The sequence below is a fragment of the Ceratotherium simum genome, chromosome 12, assembly GCF_057802395.1.
Source record: "Ceratotherium simum simum isolate JZ-2026a chromosome 12, ASM5780239v1, whole genome shotgun sequence".
NCBI classification, from domain to species: Eukaryota; Metazoa; Chordata; class Mammalia; order Perissodactyla; family Rhinocerotidae; genus Ceratotherium; species Ceratotherium simum.
The window spans coordinates 508,483-524,543 of record NC_141911.1 but is presented as its reverse complement, the minus strand read 5'-3'; the positions used below and the strand labels follow the sequence as shown (position 1 = coordinate 524,543).

General features: G+C 39.1%; 1 protein-coding gene across 2 annotated transcripts in view; it reads right to left on the bottom strand.

The window, feature by feature from the left end:
* Positions 1 to 1,340: 1,340 nt before the first annotated feature.
* LPL (lipoprotein lipase) overlaps positions 1,341 to 16,061 on the bottom strand; it is a 30,654-nt gene continuing 15,933 nt past the window's right edge. Inside the window, exons 7-10 of one of the 2 annotated variants that reach the window (XM_087437262.1) lie at positions 14,598 to 14,718; positions 13,325 to 13,507; positions 5,451 to 5,555; positions 1,341 to 3,300 (exon numbers count right to left, since the gene is read on the bottom strand). In XM_087437262.1, coding sequence (XP_087293388.1) covers position 3,300; positions 5,451 to 5,555; positions 13,325 to 13,507; positions 14,598 to 14,718 — 410 coding nt within the window. In that variant the 3' untranslated portion in view covers positions 1,341 to 3,299. The other variant, XM_087437261.1, reaches the window with a different exon arrangement.

The window sequence follows — 16,061 nt, the reverse complement described above, 5'->3', positions numbered from 1 at the left end:
TACTGGTCACCAGATCAATGTGGGAGGGGACTACCCCCAGATGCGAGTATCAGGAGGTGATGATCTTTGGGACCAAACTGATGGCTGGTTACTACACTATTCCAGTTGTCCTACATACATATGTTCTTTATTTCCATTTGTACTCAATTGTTCTTCCAACTCCCATCCCCAGGCAACCACTAAATCTACGTTTTGTTTCTACAAATTTGTCTTTTCTAGAAAATTCTTATAAATGGAATCATACAATATGTAATCTTTTGCATCTGGTCCTTTCATATAGCAAAAGGTGTTTGAGGTACAGCCTTGTTGCAGCATGTATCAGCAGGTTGTTCTTTTAGTTTCTGAATAATACTCCTTGGTATGGACAGACCACATTTTGTTTCTCTCTTTACCAGTTGATGGGCATTGGAATTGCTTCCCCACTTGGGAGCTGTTATGAATAATGCTGCTATGAACATTTGTGTCAAATCTTTGTGAACATACACTTTCATTTCTCTTAGGTATATACCTAGTAGTGGAATTGCTGGGTCATATAGGTTAAACTCTATAATTAATTTTTCAACAAACTGCCAAACTCCTTTCCAGAATGGCTACACCATTGTGTGTTCCCATCAGCAATGCATGCAGGTTTACCTTTCTCCACATCCTTGCCAACTTCTGTTATTGTCTGTCTTTCTAATTCTATCAACAAGCAATGATAGGCAGTGAGCAAAGTATAAAATGGGGAGCCTCTTCCTGTCAGGGAGACCCTACTTCCAGAAGACCTTATGTCTGACAATAAAGTTTTGAGTCAGTGGCCACTGAAACAATTGTTTTCTGGACCAAATTCTTCCTGATTGTACCAAGAAGCAATCCCTACTTAACTGCATACATGGACTGTGTGTTGTTCTTTTTCATTATTAAGACAATCCAAAGCAAAGGTCTAAAAAATGCACCCTCTCATCCCAAATATTTCATTTTATTGCAAAAATGCCACTCACTTTGTAGCTAGTGATTAGACCTCAGAAATAGACAATGTATTCCAGAAAATGGTTAAAGATATTTTTATATTAATCTAACATTTTACATGTGAAAAAGTATTCTACAGGCAAGAAAAGTCATGTGTATTTTATTTAGGAAAAATTCTGTATCATTTTCCTCTGTAGTTAATTTAAAGAATCTCTAAGGCTTTGTACAAATGTAAATATAAAAATAATAAAATATAATGTGCATTGTAATTTTTAGAAGCTATACTTTTTTACTAAGAAGAGTGGTTACTCAGTAAAAATTTTCTGAATGAATCTGCCCTAAGAATAAATTTCTTTTTTAGGGGACTAAAATGATACAAAATAATCTTAGTGTTGTAATAAAATTTTGTCAATTTTATTAAAAGCAGATTCCATTTCTTCACATAGTTAATAAGTTTTGTTTTTAAAAAAAGCCCATTTTACTGTACTATTTCATAACAGTAAGTTTGTTCAGTGAGACTGTCACTGATAAATATATGTACAAAGTTAGCACCACACATCTATAAATGCAGATAGCCACAATGACCTTTCCAATATGTACAATCTCCCTTTACACACACACATATATATTTACAGCTAATAAATAACATTTAAAGCCAAAGCATTGTTGATATATATAGTGTAGTCTGTAGAAGCCAGAGTTCCCAGGGTCATACACTGATTTGATTCATATTTTCATAAGTTTATGAACCCTTGCTCAAAACCCAAATCCAGAAAATTAACAAATTAGCAATAAAGGGAGATACCAACGACAAATCACACGACATTTTATTTTTAGAGAAAATTCATTCCAAGCTGGCTGATCTGTCCTACTTTGTGTAGGCACAACAATGTTTCTCAGATGAAGGGCTGAAGTTCTGGCACCTCTGGAACAATTTCTACTCCAACGTGTTCCAATACATCTCTTGATCATTTACCTTCCAAGCCATGCTGAATAATAAACATACACATTCGGCTTCATATGTGAGTATGTGTTCAGATACCCACACACGTTCACATGATCGATTCCCAGCAATAGCCTCTGAGATATTTGACTTCTTTATTAATATATAGAATATTAATATACAGAAAAGCAGTCTGAAAATATGAGATCTAGTTTATAAATAATTGTTGACTCACTCAACTAGTTGTTAAAAATAATAACAACGTTCATGACATTTCATGTGGCTATGACAATTGAGGATTCTTTTAATTGCCCACAATGGTTTTAAGCACTGTTTATGAATACATCCCAGTAACTTTTCCATCTCTTTACTTAGTAAAAACGGTCCTTGTCTAAAATATGTAGGAGTTTGCCTGATGCAAAATTTGACATTGAACGTATATTTTCTTATCAAAAGCAGGGAAGAAAGAGACATGCTTAAGTATGACTAATGAATGACTAAGATAAGCCTGAAATTGAATAGTAATTATCAGATATTAAATGACTTCAAATCGATGAATATAATTTTGAAAATCTGATAATAAAATTATGGTATCATTTTCTTTCTCCATAGTTAAAATTATCTGTAAGCTGAAGATAACAGGCCCATTTTAAACACCCACCCAGAGAGCAAGGGTTAAATACAATCTTGAGATAAGGCAGGAAAAGGAGGGGAGAGAGGAAGCAATAAACTGTAAAGCCTAGTAAGACTCAATTGATCTAAATTATATATCTCCTTTAGTTTGTAACTTAGTTATAATGCAACCAACCACAGGGAGTGTTTAAGGTCCAGTGCTTTATCAGCTCCCTTCTCTTCTCTCTCCAAGTCACCAGGCTCTAGTCAACTCCTGGGCTCCTTCCCCATGGCAAGAGGAGAACCATTCCAAAATAATAAGTGTTTTGACTGGTAAGTAAATGGGTCCGACTCACACTACAAAAATCATTTTCTATATTCAGACTTGGAGAAAACTTTGAGAAGGTATCAGTACAGAAAATGCAGAATTCCAATTAAAATATGAGGTTCTAATCAATTTTAGGCTATGGCTAAACTCACTACATAGAGAAGCTTTATTATTTTACCGTGGGCCCAAACAATTCTTATTTCTTTCTCAAAGGACAAAATGCAGTGCTTTCATATCTGCTGTCTTTTAATGTTGGAAGATGTGCTATTTGACCACTATACTCCTCATTGAATTAGCCACTTTTTAGTATTTGAGACTGTCTCCTAAAATAACTAACAAGGATATAGCTGGGATTAATACTCAGGAAAATCCACTTTTAACCACCCAAAGCACTGGGCATCTTTTGTAAAAGTCACTTCATTCTTTACAGAATTCATGTACTGTTTTTCCTTCTGTAGACTTGCAGTTTCTGAGGAAAAGCAGAGGAAGAGGGCGATTTATTACCTATTTAGCGTTTTACAACCCTCTCCCCTCCCCCACCACCTTCATCATGAAAAAGTATTCAACTGGAAGTTTAGAACAAACATTGTGAGGATAAACCCAGGGGAGACCCAGATTGGAGTAAGTGTCAGGCTCCTAGGAATGGAAGACACTCTAATCTCTACTTAGCCATGTCTCAATAAGGAGTATTATTTTCAGAGGACTGACCCAAATGATTTCAAAATTTAGGAAGATTTCTTACTTCTAAAATTTGTCAAATGAAGTTTCTGTTTCTTTTTCTTTCCTTGTGCTATGAGACTTCTAAAGAGTTATACCAGAAGATAAGAGAAAGAGAACCTTTAATCTGATCGATGAATTTAGTTACAGAGGAGAGACACTTGCAGCAGTTACTGGTTTGATTCATAATTACTTCCTAGATAAAGTTCAGATGTATAAAAAATGCTGCCTAAACATCTGTTGTCTCAGTAATCCTATAATCAGATGAGGAATGTATCATTGGATTTTTCAGGTAAAGTCTTGCAACTTATATAAATAATGTGACCAGAAACACTTGATAAACAGCTGGAGTTATTTCCTAGTTTTTCAGATTTTGTTTTTACCTTCACAAATAGATTTAAAATTGTGGATGATTTTTGGATAATGTATGTGTACGTGTTTGTTTGATTATGTTTGCGATGTAATAAACACATATAAACTTCATATAGGAGTCCCTTTCTAAGAGGTAAAGCAAATGTACAATTGCCTCAGATTTGCGATGAGAAAAAAACAAAGCAATGAACCTCTTAGTAGAATAGTCTCCACTAAGGTAAGAATTCAGTTATTGTGCCTGGCTACATACCAGTAGCTGTTTCCCATTTCAAGTTTATCTTGAGTGTTCTTACATAAATGTTTTTAATCCAGATGGCTTCATCTTGTCACTCAAAGTATATGTGGCACAATTCCATTTTTGTAAAAAATGAAAAAAGTATGAATATTGTATAGGCATTGAGAAAGTCTGAAAGGATATATATTAAAATATTAATTGGGGGCTGTCCCTGGAGGATAGAGTCACAGTGATTTTATTTTCTTTTTACCTATTTTTCCTAATCCACTATCCATAATTATCCATGGATAAATTACATTATAAAATAGAAATTAAAAATAATATAGCTATTCCACATAGGGTCTTTAACATGCTTTTTCTGATTAAGCAATTCTTATTCTGTACTTTTGTCTGTAAATGCAACTGGGAAAAGAGAAATCAAAAGCAATTGCTTTTTCTATTTCCAGATGACCTTGTGACCAGCCTTTCCTATTGTTTCTTGTGATACTGGCTTATATGACATGATCTAAGCTTTCCTCCCTTTATACCTGTAACCCATTAGCACTTGGCTTCTCGCAAGGGAATGATTAGAGAAACGAAAATGGCATATTGTGGAAATTCAGGAGGGGTTGGGAAGGGTTACATGCTTAGTCTTCACTTAGTCCTGACACTCTGGAAAGATTCAGCTGCCAGCTTCCATGTGGACTAGCCTTAAAGGTCAAATCAGAAAGAGCCAGGGAGTTGTTCTCAGATGGAAATGAGAACCACCTCCTACACTCTAACTCCATTAACTCCCCATCTTTGGGAGTTTTGAGATGGATGCTTGGTGGCTGCCCCTTTGGCTCTCTGTCCTGGAGTCTGCTGGCACTTGGAGAGTCAAGGACAGTGTAGCTGCAGCTGATGTTTCGCTCCCCTGGATACACCCTGGGAGGGGCTGCACACACAGCCACAGTGATGACTGCAAACTTGTGCTGCACACTCTGCACACAGGGTCTGTAAAGGCAGCAGTGAGGCAGTACAGGAAAAAAGCACAAATGAGGATTTTGTGGTAGGTGCAGAAGAAAAAATCTAAAAAGTGCACATGGGATGCAGGTCAGAGCTAGCAGAAAGAACAGAAAGAAAAGGTAAGAAGAGGAAGTACTGGCAGAAGCAAACGCGCCAGCCTGATGCGCATGCGGAAGGGCTAAGAAAGACTAGGTAGGGTTCTGATCACACAACTCAGCACAGGCCTTTAGTTATGGGTGAAGAGCAAGCATGAAGAGTGTCCCTCTGCCTGCAAGCTCAGGGCCTCAGAGAGCCTCGCCCATGATGCTCACCAGCCAGACTTTCTGTTCAGAGACTTGTCATGGCACTTCACAAACACCACAGCTGCCTTTCCTTTCTGCAGATGAGACACTTTCTCCCTGGAACAGAAGATCACCCTGCGGAAGAAAATGGTTGTGAGCACACCATACAGAACAATAAAAATGGCTGTTCGGAAATGTATGGTTTGGTCAGGGTTGTTTAAATCCAACATGATTGTTCTGATTAACTGTTTTGATATTTCCAACAATTAACTGTTTACATTCAGGCCATTCTAGCAACACATCTGAATAAGAGGCTTATTTGAGGCCCTAACCCAGAGTTCAGCAATAAGGCTAGTTAATCAATCTAGACAGGCATACAGACAACCTGGATCAGCCTTAAGATCAGAAGGCTTTCACCAAGAGGGCTGACACAAGACTAACTTCACCACTTCTTGGTATCTGTATTAGGGAACTCGCAAATCAGCCTTCAACGGGCCCTGCTAGAGAAACAAATGCTCTGCATGGCCTCTCCATCCACAACCTCTTGTTTTTGGTTGTAAAAGAAAATGACCAAAGAGAAATAATTTATCAATTCTTATTTAAAGAGTCATTTTTATTAACAATAATGGCACACTATAGTTGCAAAATCTCTGTACATTAGTATAAAATTTAGTTTTAAATCCTATGGGGCTGTCTATGCAATTCATTTTATAGATATACGAGGGTGTGGGGTTGGGGAAAGAGGATGAGATTATCTTGGAATCTCATCCTTCTTGAACAGGTTGGTTTTAATCTTTGGATGTCAAAGTAACACCTCCACAACTCTTTCCATAACTGTTTTGTGCTTGCAAGAAACAGTGCTAAATGAGAAGCTGAGATTCTTGACTTCCAATCTCAGCTCTCACTCAATAACTGTGAACAATTCAGGGTTTATGTTTTCTTTCCATGAAATGCATTAATATTATTATTTCCCTAGTATGATAATAAAAGAACACTCTCCCCCAAAATTATAGGTGTAATTATCTAAGTGATATAGTTTTAAAGACAAAGCTTACTAAAGTTTCACTTGCATGTTGAAGGCGCTAGAAACACTATCTCTAGATAGTGACATTAGAGCGAGTTTAAAGTGAATGGAGAGGCGAACTCAAGATGGCGTAAGCAGACTCTGGACTCACCTCCTCCCGTGGACACAGCCAATTTACAACTACTTGTGGAAAAATTACTCCTGAGACAGAACTGAAAACTGGATAAGAGGAACTCCTGCAACAACGGACAATCCTAACTGAGGGGGAAGAGGCAGACACTCCCTTCTGGAGAGGAAAAACGCCGCCTTCACAAGCCGCCAGCTTCACGGCCGCCGGGAGCAGCTCACAGGTACGCAGCCTCCCTGGAGGCGCGGGGCCCTGAGCCAGGGAGCGCCCCCGCTGTGGGCATTTTGTGGACCCAGCACAATCGAGACCAGCGGCATAATATCTGACTTTGCCTGCTACTAAAACATTGGGGAGCACCCCAAGAAAAGCTGGTTCACAAAGAAACTAAAACCGGCTCTTAAAGGGCCCGCACGCAAACTCACCTGTTTCAGAAAGCATCCTAAAATCACCAGAAAGAAAGGTGCACAGTGCTGTGGTGAAAAGAGACTCACCTAATAGGCCTTGAGTGCATCTCGGTGAGGGGTGAGACCTCTCCAGGGACCGGGACGTTGGCGGCGGCCATTGTTGTGGCCTGGTGTGGGCGTGCTGACACAGATGCCATTGGAGTTCTCCCTGAGGCCTGCTAGCCCAGGTCTGCCCCACCCGCTAGAGCACCGATTTAATCCAGCTCAGCCAGGGCAGGCAGCCCACCCTAGAGACTGGCTCCACCCAACAAAAAGCCCTCAGGCAACTTGTGGGCCTGGATAGATTGGTGACTAGATTCTTTGCAGCCTGGCGACTGAGCCGACTTTAGCGGGGCAGGGTGTGCACAAGGAGTGGGTGGAGAGTGTGGGGTGGTGGCGGAGTGTGTGGGGCTCCCGCTGTGGAGAGACTGGGTCCGCTTCGGGAGGTCGGGGTGCGCACACGGGGCAGGACTGTGTTGACTGTGTGTGTGGACCTATGGGCAGCAGGGCTTGTCAGCTGCAGAAGACTTGTGTTTCTCAAAAACCCACATAGCAGGTTTGCCTCACCTTCCAAAGCCTGAAACAATTGGGTGCTCCTGTACCTGAGGCCAGCCCCACCGAGCTGCAATCTTCAGAGAGCTGACAAGAGACCTAATAGGCTAGAGGCTTATAGCAATTGTAAAGCCCTGAGCCTAACAACCTGCCACGCTGGGGGCCTACTCACTTAAAAGAAATACTGCAACACAAATGTGGTATTAGAACTTGCAGCCAACTGTGCTGGGGCTCCCCACACCTGATAAAGAGACTGAAGGGCCCATAACAACTACAAGCAGCTGAGCATTACAACAGCTGGCCAGGAGCATAACTCGGCCTCCCTGGGCACCTACAGGGAGAGCAAACAGGCCACAACAGAAGGACACACGTAGCCCACATAGGGGTCACCCCTGGAACATTGAGAATTGAGGGAAGCACACTGGAAGCCTCCTAAGGCATCACTTACATAAGGTCACCTATCCAAGAGCAGGAGACGTAGCTGACCTACCTAATACGTCGACACAAGCACAGGGAAAGAGGCAAAATGAGGAGGCGTAAGAATACATTCCAAGTAAGGGAACAGGACAAAACCCCAGAAAAGGAACTAAGTGAAACAGAAATGAGCAACCTACCCAACAGAGAGTTCAAACTAAGAGTGTTAAGGATGCTCACTGATCTGGGGAGAAGAATAGATGATCTCAGTGAGAATGTCAACAAAGAAATGGAAGATATAAAAAAGAACCAATCAGAAATGAAGAATACAATACTGGAAATGAAAAATTCATTAGAGGGACTCAAAAGCAGAGTAGAGGATACAGAAGAATGGATCTGTGAGCTGGACGAAAGACTAGAAGAAATTACCCAAGGTGAACAGGTAAAAGAGAAAAGAATTAAAAAGAGTGAGGACAGTCTAAGGGACCTCTGGGACAACATCAAGCGCACCAACATCCGTGTTATAGGTGTCCCGGAAGGAGTAGAGCGAGACAAGGGGGCAGAGAATCTATTTCCATAAATAATAGATGAAAACTTCCCTAACCTAAGGAAGGAAACAGACATCCAGGGACAGGAAGCACAAAGAGCCCCAAACAAGGTAAACCCAAAGAGGTCCACACCAAGACACATCATAATCAAAATGTCCAGAATTAAAGATAAAGAGAGAATCCTAAAAGCCACAAGAGAATGTCAAGTTACATACAAAGGAAACCCCATAAGGCTATCAGCTGACTTCTCAGCAGAAACCTTACAGGCTAGAAGAGAATGGCACGATATATTTAAAGTGCTAAAAGGAAAAAACTTACAGCCAAGAATACTCTACCCAGCAAGGTTATCATTCAAAATGGAAGGAGAGATCAAAAATTTCCCAGACAAGCAAAAATTAAAGGAGTTTGTCACCAAGAAACCAGTGCTACAAGAAATGTTAAAGGGACTGATTTAAGGGGAAAAGAGAAGACCACATATAGGAAAAATTATCTATTTCCATGATAAGAACATAATGGATACAAATGCACAAAAAAGAGGTTAGATATGATATCAAAAACATGAGGGAGGAGGGAAGTTAAAGAGTACAGCTTTCAGACAGAGGTCAAACTAAAGTGACCATCAATTCTGTATAGAAGAAGAAAGGAACAGAGAAGGACTAATAAAAAAATGAGAAAAAAAAAAGTTAAAAAATGGCAGTAAGTACATACTTATCAATAGCTACTTTAAACGTCAATGGACTAAATGCTCCAATTAAAAGGCATAGGGTGGCTGACTGGATAAAAAAACAAGACCCATATATATGCTGCATACAAGAGACACACTTCAGACCTAAAGATACTCACAAACTGAAAGTGAAGGGATGGAAAAAGATACTCCATGCAAATGGCAATGAAAAGAAAGCTGGGGTAGCAGTACTCATATCAGACAAAATAGACTTTAAAACAAAAACTGTAAAAAGAGATAAAGAAGGGCATTACATAATGATGAAGGGAACAATCCAACAAGAGGATATAACACTTGTAAATATCTACGCACCCAATGTAGGTGCACCTAAATATATAAGGCAATTATTAACAGACATAAAAACAGAAATAGACAGTAACACAATAATAGTAGGGGACTTTAACACTCCACTTACACCAACGGATAGATCATCCAAACAGAAGATCAATAAGGAAACATTGGCCTTAAACGATACTCTAGAACAGATGGACCTAGTAGATATATACAGAGCATTCCATCCAAAAACCGAAGAATACACGTTCTTTTCAAATGCACGTGGAACATTCTCCAGGATTGATCACATATTAGGCCACAAAACAAGTCTCCATAAATTTAAGAAGATTGAAATAATACCAAGCATCTTTTCTGACCACAACGGTATGAAACTAGTAATCAACTATAGGAAGAGAATCAGAAAAGCCACAAATACATGGAGATTAAACAAAATGCTACTGAACAACGACTGGGTTAATGAAGAAATCAAAGAAGAAATCAAAAAATACCTGGAGACAAATGGAAATGAAAATACGACATGCCAGAACTTATGTGATACAGCAAAAGCGGTTCTAAGAGGGAAGTTTATAGCGATACAGGCCTATCTCAACAAACAAGAAAAATCTCAAATAAACAATCTAACAATGCACCTAAAGGAACTGGAAAAAGAAGAACAAACAAAGCCCAAAATCAGTAGAAGAAGGGAAACAATAAAAATCAGAGCAGAAATAAATGAAATAGAGACCAAAAAAACAATAGAAAAATTAATAAAACCAAGAGCTGGTTCTTTGAAAAGATCAACAAAATTGACAAACCTTTAGCTAGACTCACCAAGAAAAAAAGAGAGAAGGCACAAATAAGTAAAATCAGAAATGAAAGAGGAGAGGTTACAACAGACACCTCAGAAATACAAAAGATTATAAGAGAATACTATGAGAAGCTATATGCCAACCAATTCGACAATCTGGAAGAAATGGATAAATTCTTAGAATCATACAACCTTCCAAAACTGGATCAAAAAGAAGTAGAGAATTTGAATAGACCAATCACCAGTAAGGAGATCGAAACAGTAATCACAAACCTCCCCAAAAATAAAAGTCCAGGACCAAGACGGCTTCCCTGGTGAATTCTACCAAACATTCAAAGAAGACTTAATACCTATCCTTCTCAAACTCTTCCAAAAAATTGAGGAGGGGGGGAAGCTCCCTAACTCACTCTATGAAGCTGACATTACCCTGATACCAAAACCAGACAAGGACAACACAAAAAAAAAGAAAATTACAGGCCAATATCACTGATGAACATCGATGCAAAAATCCTCAACAAAATACTAGCAAATCGCATACAACAACACATTAAAAAGATTATACACCATGATCAAGTGGGATTTATTCCAGGTATGCAGGGATGGTTTAACATTCCCAAATCAATCAACGTAATACACCACATTAATAAAATGAAGAATAAAAATCACATGATCATCTCAATAGATGCAGAGAAAGCATTTGACAAGATACAGCATCCATTTATGATAAAAACTCTGAATAAAATGGGTATAGAAGGAAAGTACCTCAACATAATAAAGACCATATATGACAAACCCACAGCTAATATCATCCTCACTGGTGAAAAGCTGAAAGCTATCCCTCTAAGAACAGGAACCAGACAAGGATGCCCACTGTCACCACTCCTATTTATCATAGTACTGGAAGTCCTAGCCAGAGCAATCAGGCAAGAGAAAGAAATAAAAGGGATCCAAATTGGAAAGGAAGAAGTGAAACTGTCACTATTTGCAGATGACATGATTTTATATATAGAAAACTCTAAAGAATCCACCAGAAAACTTTTAGAAGTAATAAACAAATATGGTAAACAAAATGGATACAAAATCAACATACAAAAATCAGTTGCATTTCTGTACACTAACAACGAAGTAGCAGAAAGAGAAATTAAGAATACAATCCCATTTACAGTTGCAACAAAAAGAACAAAATACCTAGGAATAAACTTAACCAAAGAGGTGAAAGATCTATACACCGAAAACTATAAAACATTTCTGAAAGAAATTGAAGAAGACGCAAAGAAATGGAAAGATATTCTGTACTCTTGGATTGGAAGAATTAACAGAGTTAAGATGTCCATACTTCCTAAAGCAATCTATAGATTCAATGCAATCCCTATCAAAGTTCCAACAACATTTTTCATAGAAATAGAACAAAGAATCCTAAAATTTATATGGAACAACAAAAGACCCCGAATAGCTAAAGGAATCCTGAGAAAAAAGAACAAAGCTGGAGGTATCACACTCCCTGATTTCAAAATATACTACAAAGCTATAGTAACCAAAACAGCATGGTACTGGCACAAAAACAGACAGACAGATCAATGGAATAGAATCGAAAGCTCAGAAATAAACCCACACATCTATACAGCTAATCTTTGACAAAGGAGCCAAGAACATACAATGGGGAAAAGAAAGTCTCCTCAACAAACGGTGTTGGGAAAACTGGATAGCCACATGCAAAAAAATGAAAGTAGACCCTTACCTTACACCATACACAAAAATTAACTCCAAATGGATTAAAGACTTGAATGTAAGACCTGAAACTGTGAAACTTCTAGAAGAAAACATAGGCAGTACGCTCTTCGACATCGGTCTTAGCAACATCTTTTCAAGCACCATGTCTGACCAGGCAAGAGAAACAATAGAAAAAATAAACAGATGGGGCTACATCAAACTAAAAAGCTTCTGTACAGCAAAGGAAACCATCAACAAAACGAAAAGACAATCTAACAATTGGGAGAAGATATTTGCAAACCATACATCTGATAAGGGCTTAATCTCCAAAATATATAAAGAACTCATGCATCTCAACAACAAAAAAACTACCAACCCAATTAAAAAATGGGCAAAAGACCTGAACAGACATTTCTCCAAAGAAGATATACAGATGGCCAACAGACACATGAAAAGATGTTCAAAATCACTAACTATCAGGGAAATGCAAATCAAAACTACAACGAGATATCACCTCACGCCCGTCAGAATGGCTATAATTAACAAGACAGGAAACAACATGTGTTGGAGACGATGTGGAGAGAAGGGAACTCTCATACACTGCTGGTGGGAGTGCAAACTGGTGCAGCCACTATGGAAAACAGTATGGAGATTCCTCAAAAAATCAAGGATAGAACTACCATATGATCCAGTTATTCCACTGTTGGGTATTTATCCAAAGATCTTGAAAACACCAATTTGTAAAGGTACATGCACCCCTGTGTTCATTGCAGCGTTATTCACATAGCCAAGACTTGGAAGCAACCTAAGTGCCCATCAAGGGACGAATGGATAAAGAAGATGTGGTATATATACACAATGGAATACTACTCAGCCATAAGAAATGATGAAATCCAGCCATTTGTGACAACATGGACGGACATTGAGGGTATTATGGAAAGTGAAATAAGTCAGAGGGAGAAGGTCAAATACCGTATGATCTCACTCATTAAGTAGTAGATAATAACAACAACAAACAAACACATAGAGACAGAGACTGGATTGGTGGTTACCAGAGGGGAAGGGAGGAGGGAGGAGGGTGAAAGGGATAATTTGGTACATGTGTGTGGTGATGGGTTGTAATTAGTATTTGGGTGGTGAACATGATGTAATCTATGCAGAAATAGAAGTTTAATGATGTACACCTGAAATTTTTACAATGTTATAAACCAATGTTACTGCAATAAACAAAAAATAAAAAAAAAAAAATAAAGTGAATGGAGAAAAAGTAAATTTAATTACTTTTTTTGAGTCTCTCCTGCTTTTACTCTGATCTTCTCAATAACAAAGCCAGGGCTGCTCCACCAGTCTGACCAGCTGAAGTAGGAATCACTCTTCCATCTGAGCTTCAACATCAGCAGTTCTCCGATATCCACCTCCGTGTAAATTAGAAAGGAGTATGTCTTATTTGTGGAAACTTCAGGCCTGAATAAAAAAATCAACATATTTGGTTAGTTCTGGAAATCAGTTTTTTTTCCTTTTTCTTCCTCCCAAGATGTAAATAGCTTTATTGTTTGGGGGATATTTTATTTTATTTTTTATTTTTTGTGAGGAAGATCAGCCCTGAGCTAACATCCATGCTAATCCTCCTCTTTTTGCTGAGGAAGACCGGCTCTGAGCTAACATCTATTGCCAATCCTCCTCCTTTTTTTTCCCCAAAGCCCCAGTAGATAGTTGTATGTCATAGTTGCACATCCCTCTAGTTGCTGTATGTGGGACACGGCCTCAGCATGGCCGGAGAAGCGGTGCGTCGGTGCACACCCGGGATCCAAACCCGGGCCGCCAGCAGTAGAACGCGGACACTTAACTGCTAAGCCAGGGGGCTGGCCTGGGGGATATTTTAAAAGCGAAAAAAATGTCCAACAAAATATTCAAGATGAATGTCAGTGGCATTTAGTGTATTTTAAATGACATCTACACCCTTTTAATCTATTCCGACTTTGGTCCTAACAATATGAACTATTTAATATGATTCTTAAGAGAAAGAAAATCCATAAGCTGATATTCAGAGACATTATTTTCATTTTCTTATGTTCCCTTTCAATTTGCATTGATATATGAATATATGTTTACTTTGTTACAATCACACTGTACATACAATTCTCTATTCTTTCTTTGTTCACTTCATATTTTACCTTCTACTTTTTGCCATGTTTTATTTACTTTTCTATAATTATAGTTTTTAGAATCTAGATTGATTTTATTGATTTGTTAAACGACCATTCATTTAACCATCGCCTCAATGTTGGACACTTGGTTTCTAATTTATGCTATTATATGTACATTATATACATATATTATATATACATTATGTATACAAATTATGCTATTATATGTATATAAAGATGTTCACTGTAGTGAGCATCTTTTGCCATATAGCTTTGTAAAAAATCTCTGTTGAATATTTCTTTTTCTGGGTGTCCTACTCTTCTGCGTTCCTCACACCAATGGTTATGGCTGGTAGCAGTGCCATGACAAACCCACTTGCTGGGGGTAATGTTGTGTGGCTACTCACAGGGTGAAAGGGATGTTCTCACTCTCCGCCACAGTGCCATACAGAGAGATCTCGAAGGCCTGGTTGGTGTGTGTATCATTCTCAGTCCCAGAAAAATGTATCTTTACTTGGTAATGGAACACTATAGGGAGAAAATTGGAACAAGTGCTGATCAGTCTTTACGGAAACACCACAGCCCCCCAAAATAAGCAGGAAATTCAAAATAACAGACCATATATCACTAGTGATCAAACAGGAAGTGCTCACACACGACTATCAGTGTGGCTTTGAAAGATTTCTTCATGTCTCTACAGTGTTCACTACTAGAAAATTCAGACCTTGAATTCTACTCCCTTTCAGAGAAGTGTGGTCGTAGTGGATAGGAAGAATCCATGGGTATCTGAACCGCCAAGCAGTCCTAGAAAGTAGTCATCTTTGATGGGGTACCAGGGACATCAAATCAAGAGGTCAAACTACTAATGATACTTTCTCCATGAACTCCACCCTTCCTTAGCACCTGCACCAAGGATATTTGGTATTTGTTACTATGTCACTGTATGTGACCACGTTTCTTCATGTTTCGTAGGATGTCTGACTCTCTATCCTGTGTGTAAGCTCCTTCAGGTCAGAGAATCATTTCACCCTATTTATTCCCCCACCATCTAGCACAGAGTAGGTAAATAGCAGGCTCACAGTAAAACTTGTTTCATTGAATCATCAACGAAGCTGTAAAGACTGCCAGCTTCTAAAGTATCCTGTATTAAGGAGAGCCTCGGAAGCAGGTTCCTGAACCTCTACATCTCCTCCCTGCTCTCCCCAACTCCACCAGAAACAGAGTAGATGGGATGGGGGAGAGGTTAAGGGGATAGGAAAGGCAGAAAGCTTAAGACAGAGCTACTAAAATGTGAAGAGAAACAGAGTGTGGAGTTAAATGGAGCCCTTGCAGATGTCAGCACAGACCAGAGCAGGAGAGGCTGGGACTGGCACCGTACCCACTGAGAGCCCAGATGGATCAGTGAGTGGCAATAGCAGGATGCCTGAGGACAAGGGAGACCTGTCCAAGTCTTCAGAAGATTACGGTCTCCTCTGTACCTCACACACACTTCCTCATTCTGAAGAGTCAAAGAAACCAAGGATTTCCTTGTTGCTTAAAAGGTTTCCTTGATCTATAGGTGTTCCAAACCTCTGGGCCACCAAATGCACCTCTACAGATTCTAAGAAGGCACCTCGCAGGTGGGTGCCTCTATCACATATGTTTTGTCTTAGAAAACTGTTGTTCAATATCACCCCTTCCCTCGGACTTCTACCTGTACTCCACATAAGCCAGCCTATCCGATGTTAGTCCTTCGCGCCAGATTTATCTGATTATCTCTCCTCCTGTCTCCCCTCAATTCCTGCAAGTCTTACTCTAAACAAGCTGCCACGTTTGAAATTCAACTGTGAACAAATTCATGACAAAATGGAAATATCTTAGAGGTTGTGGTA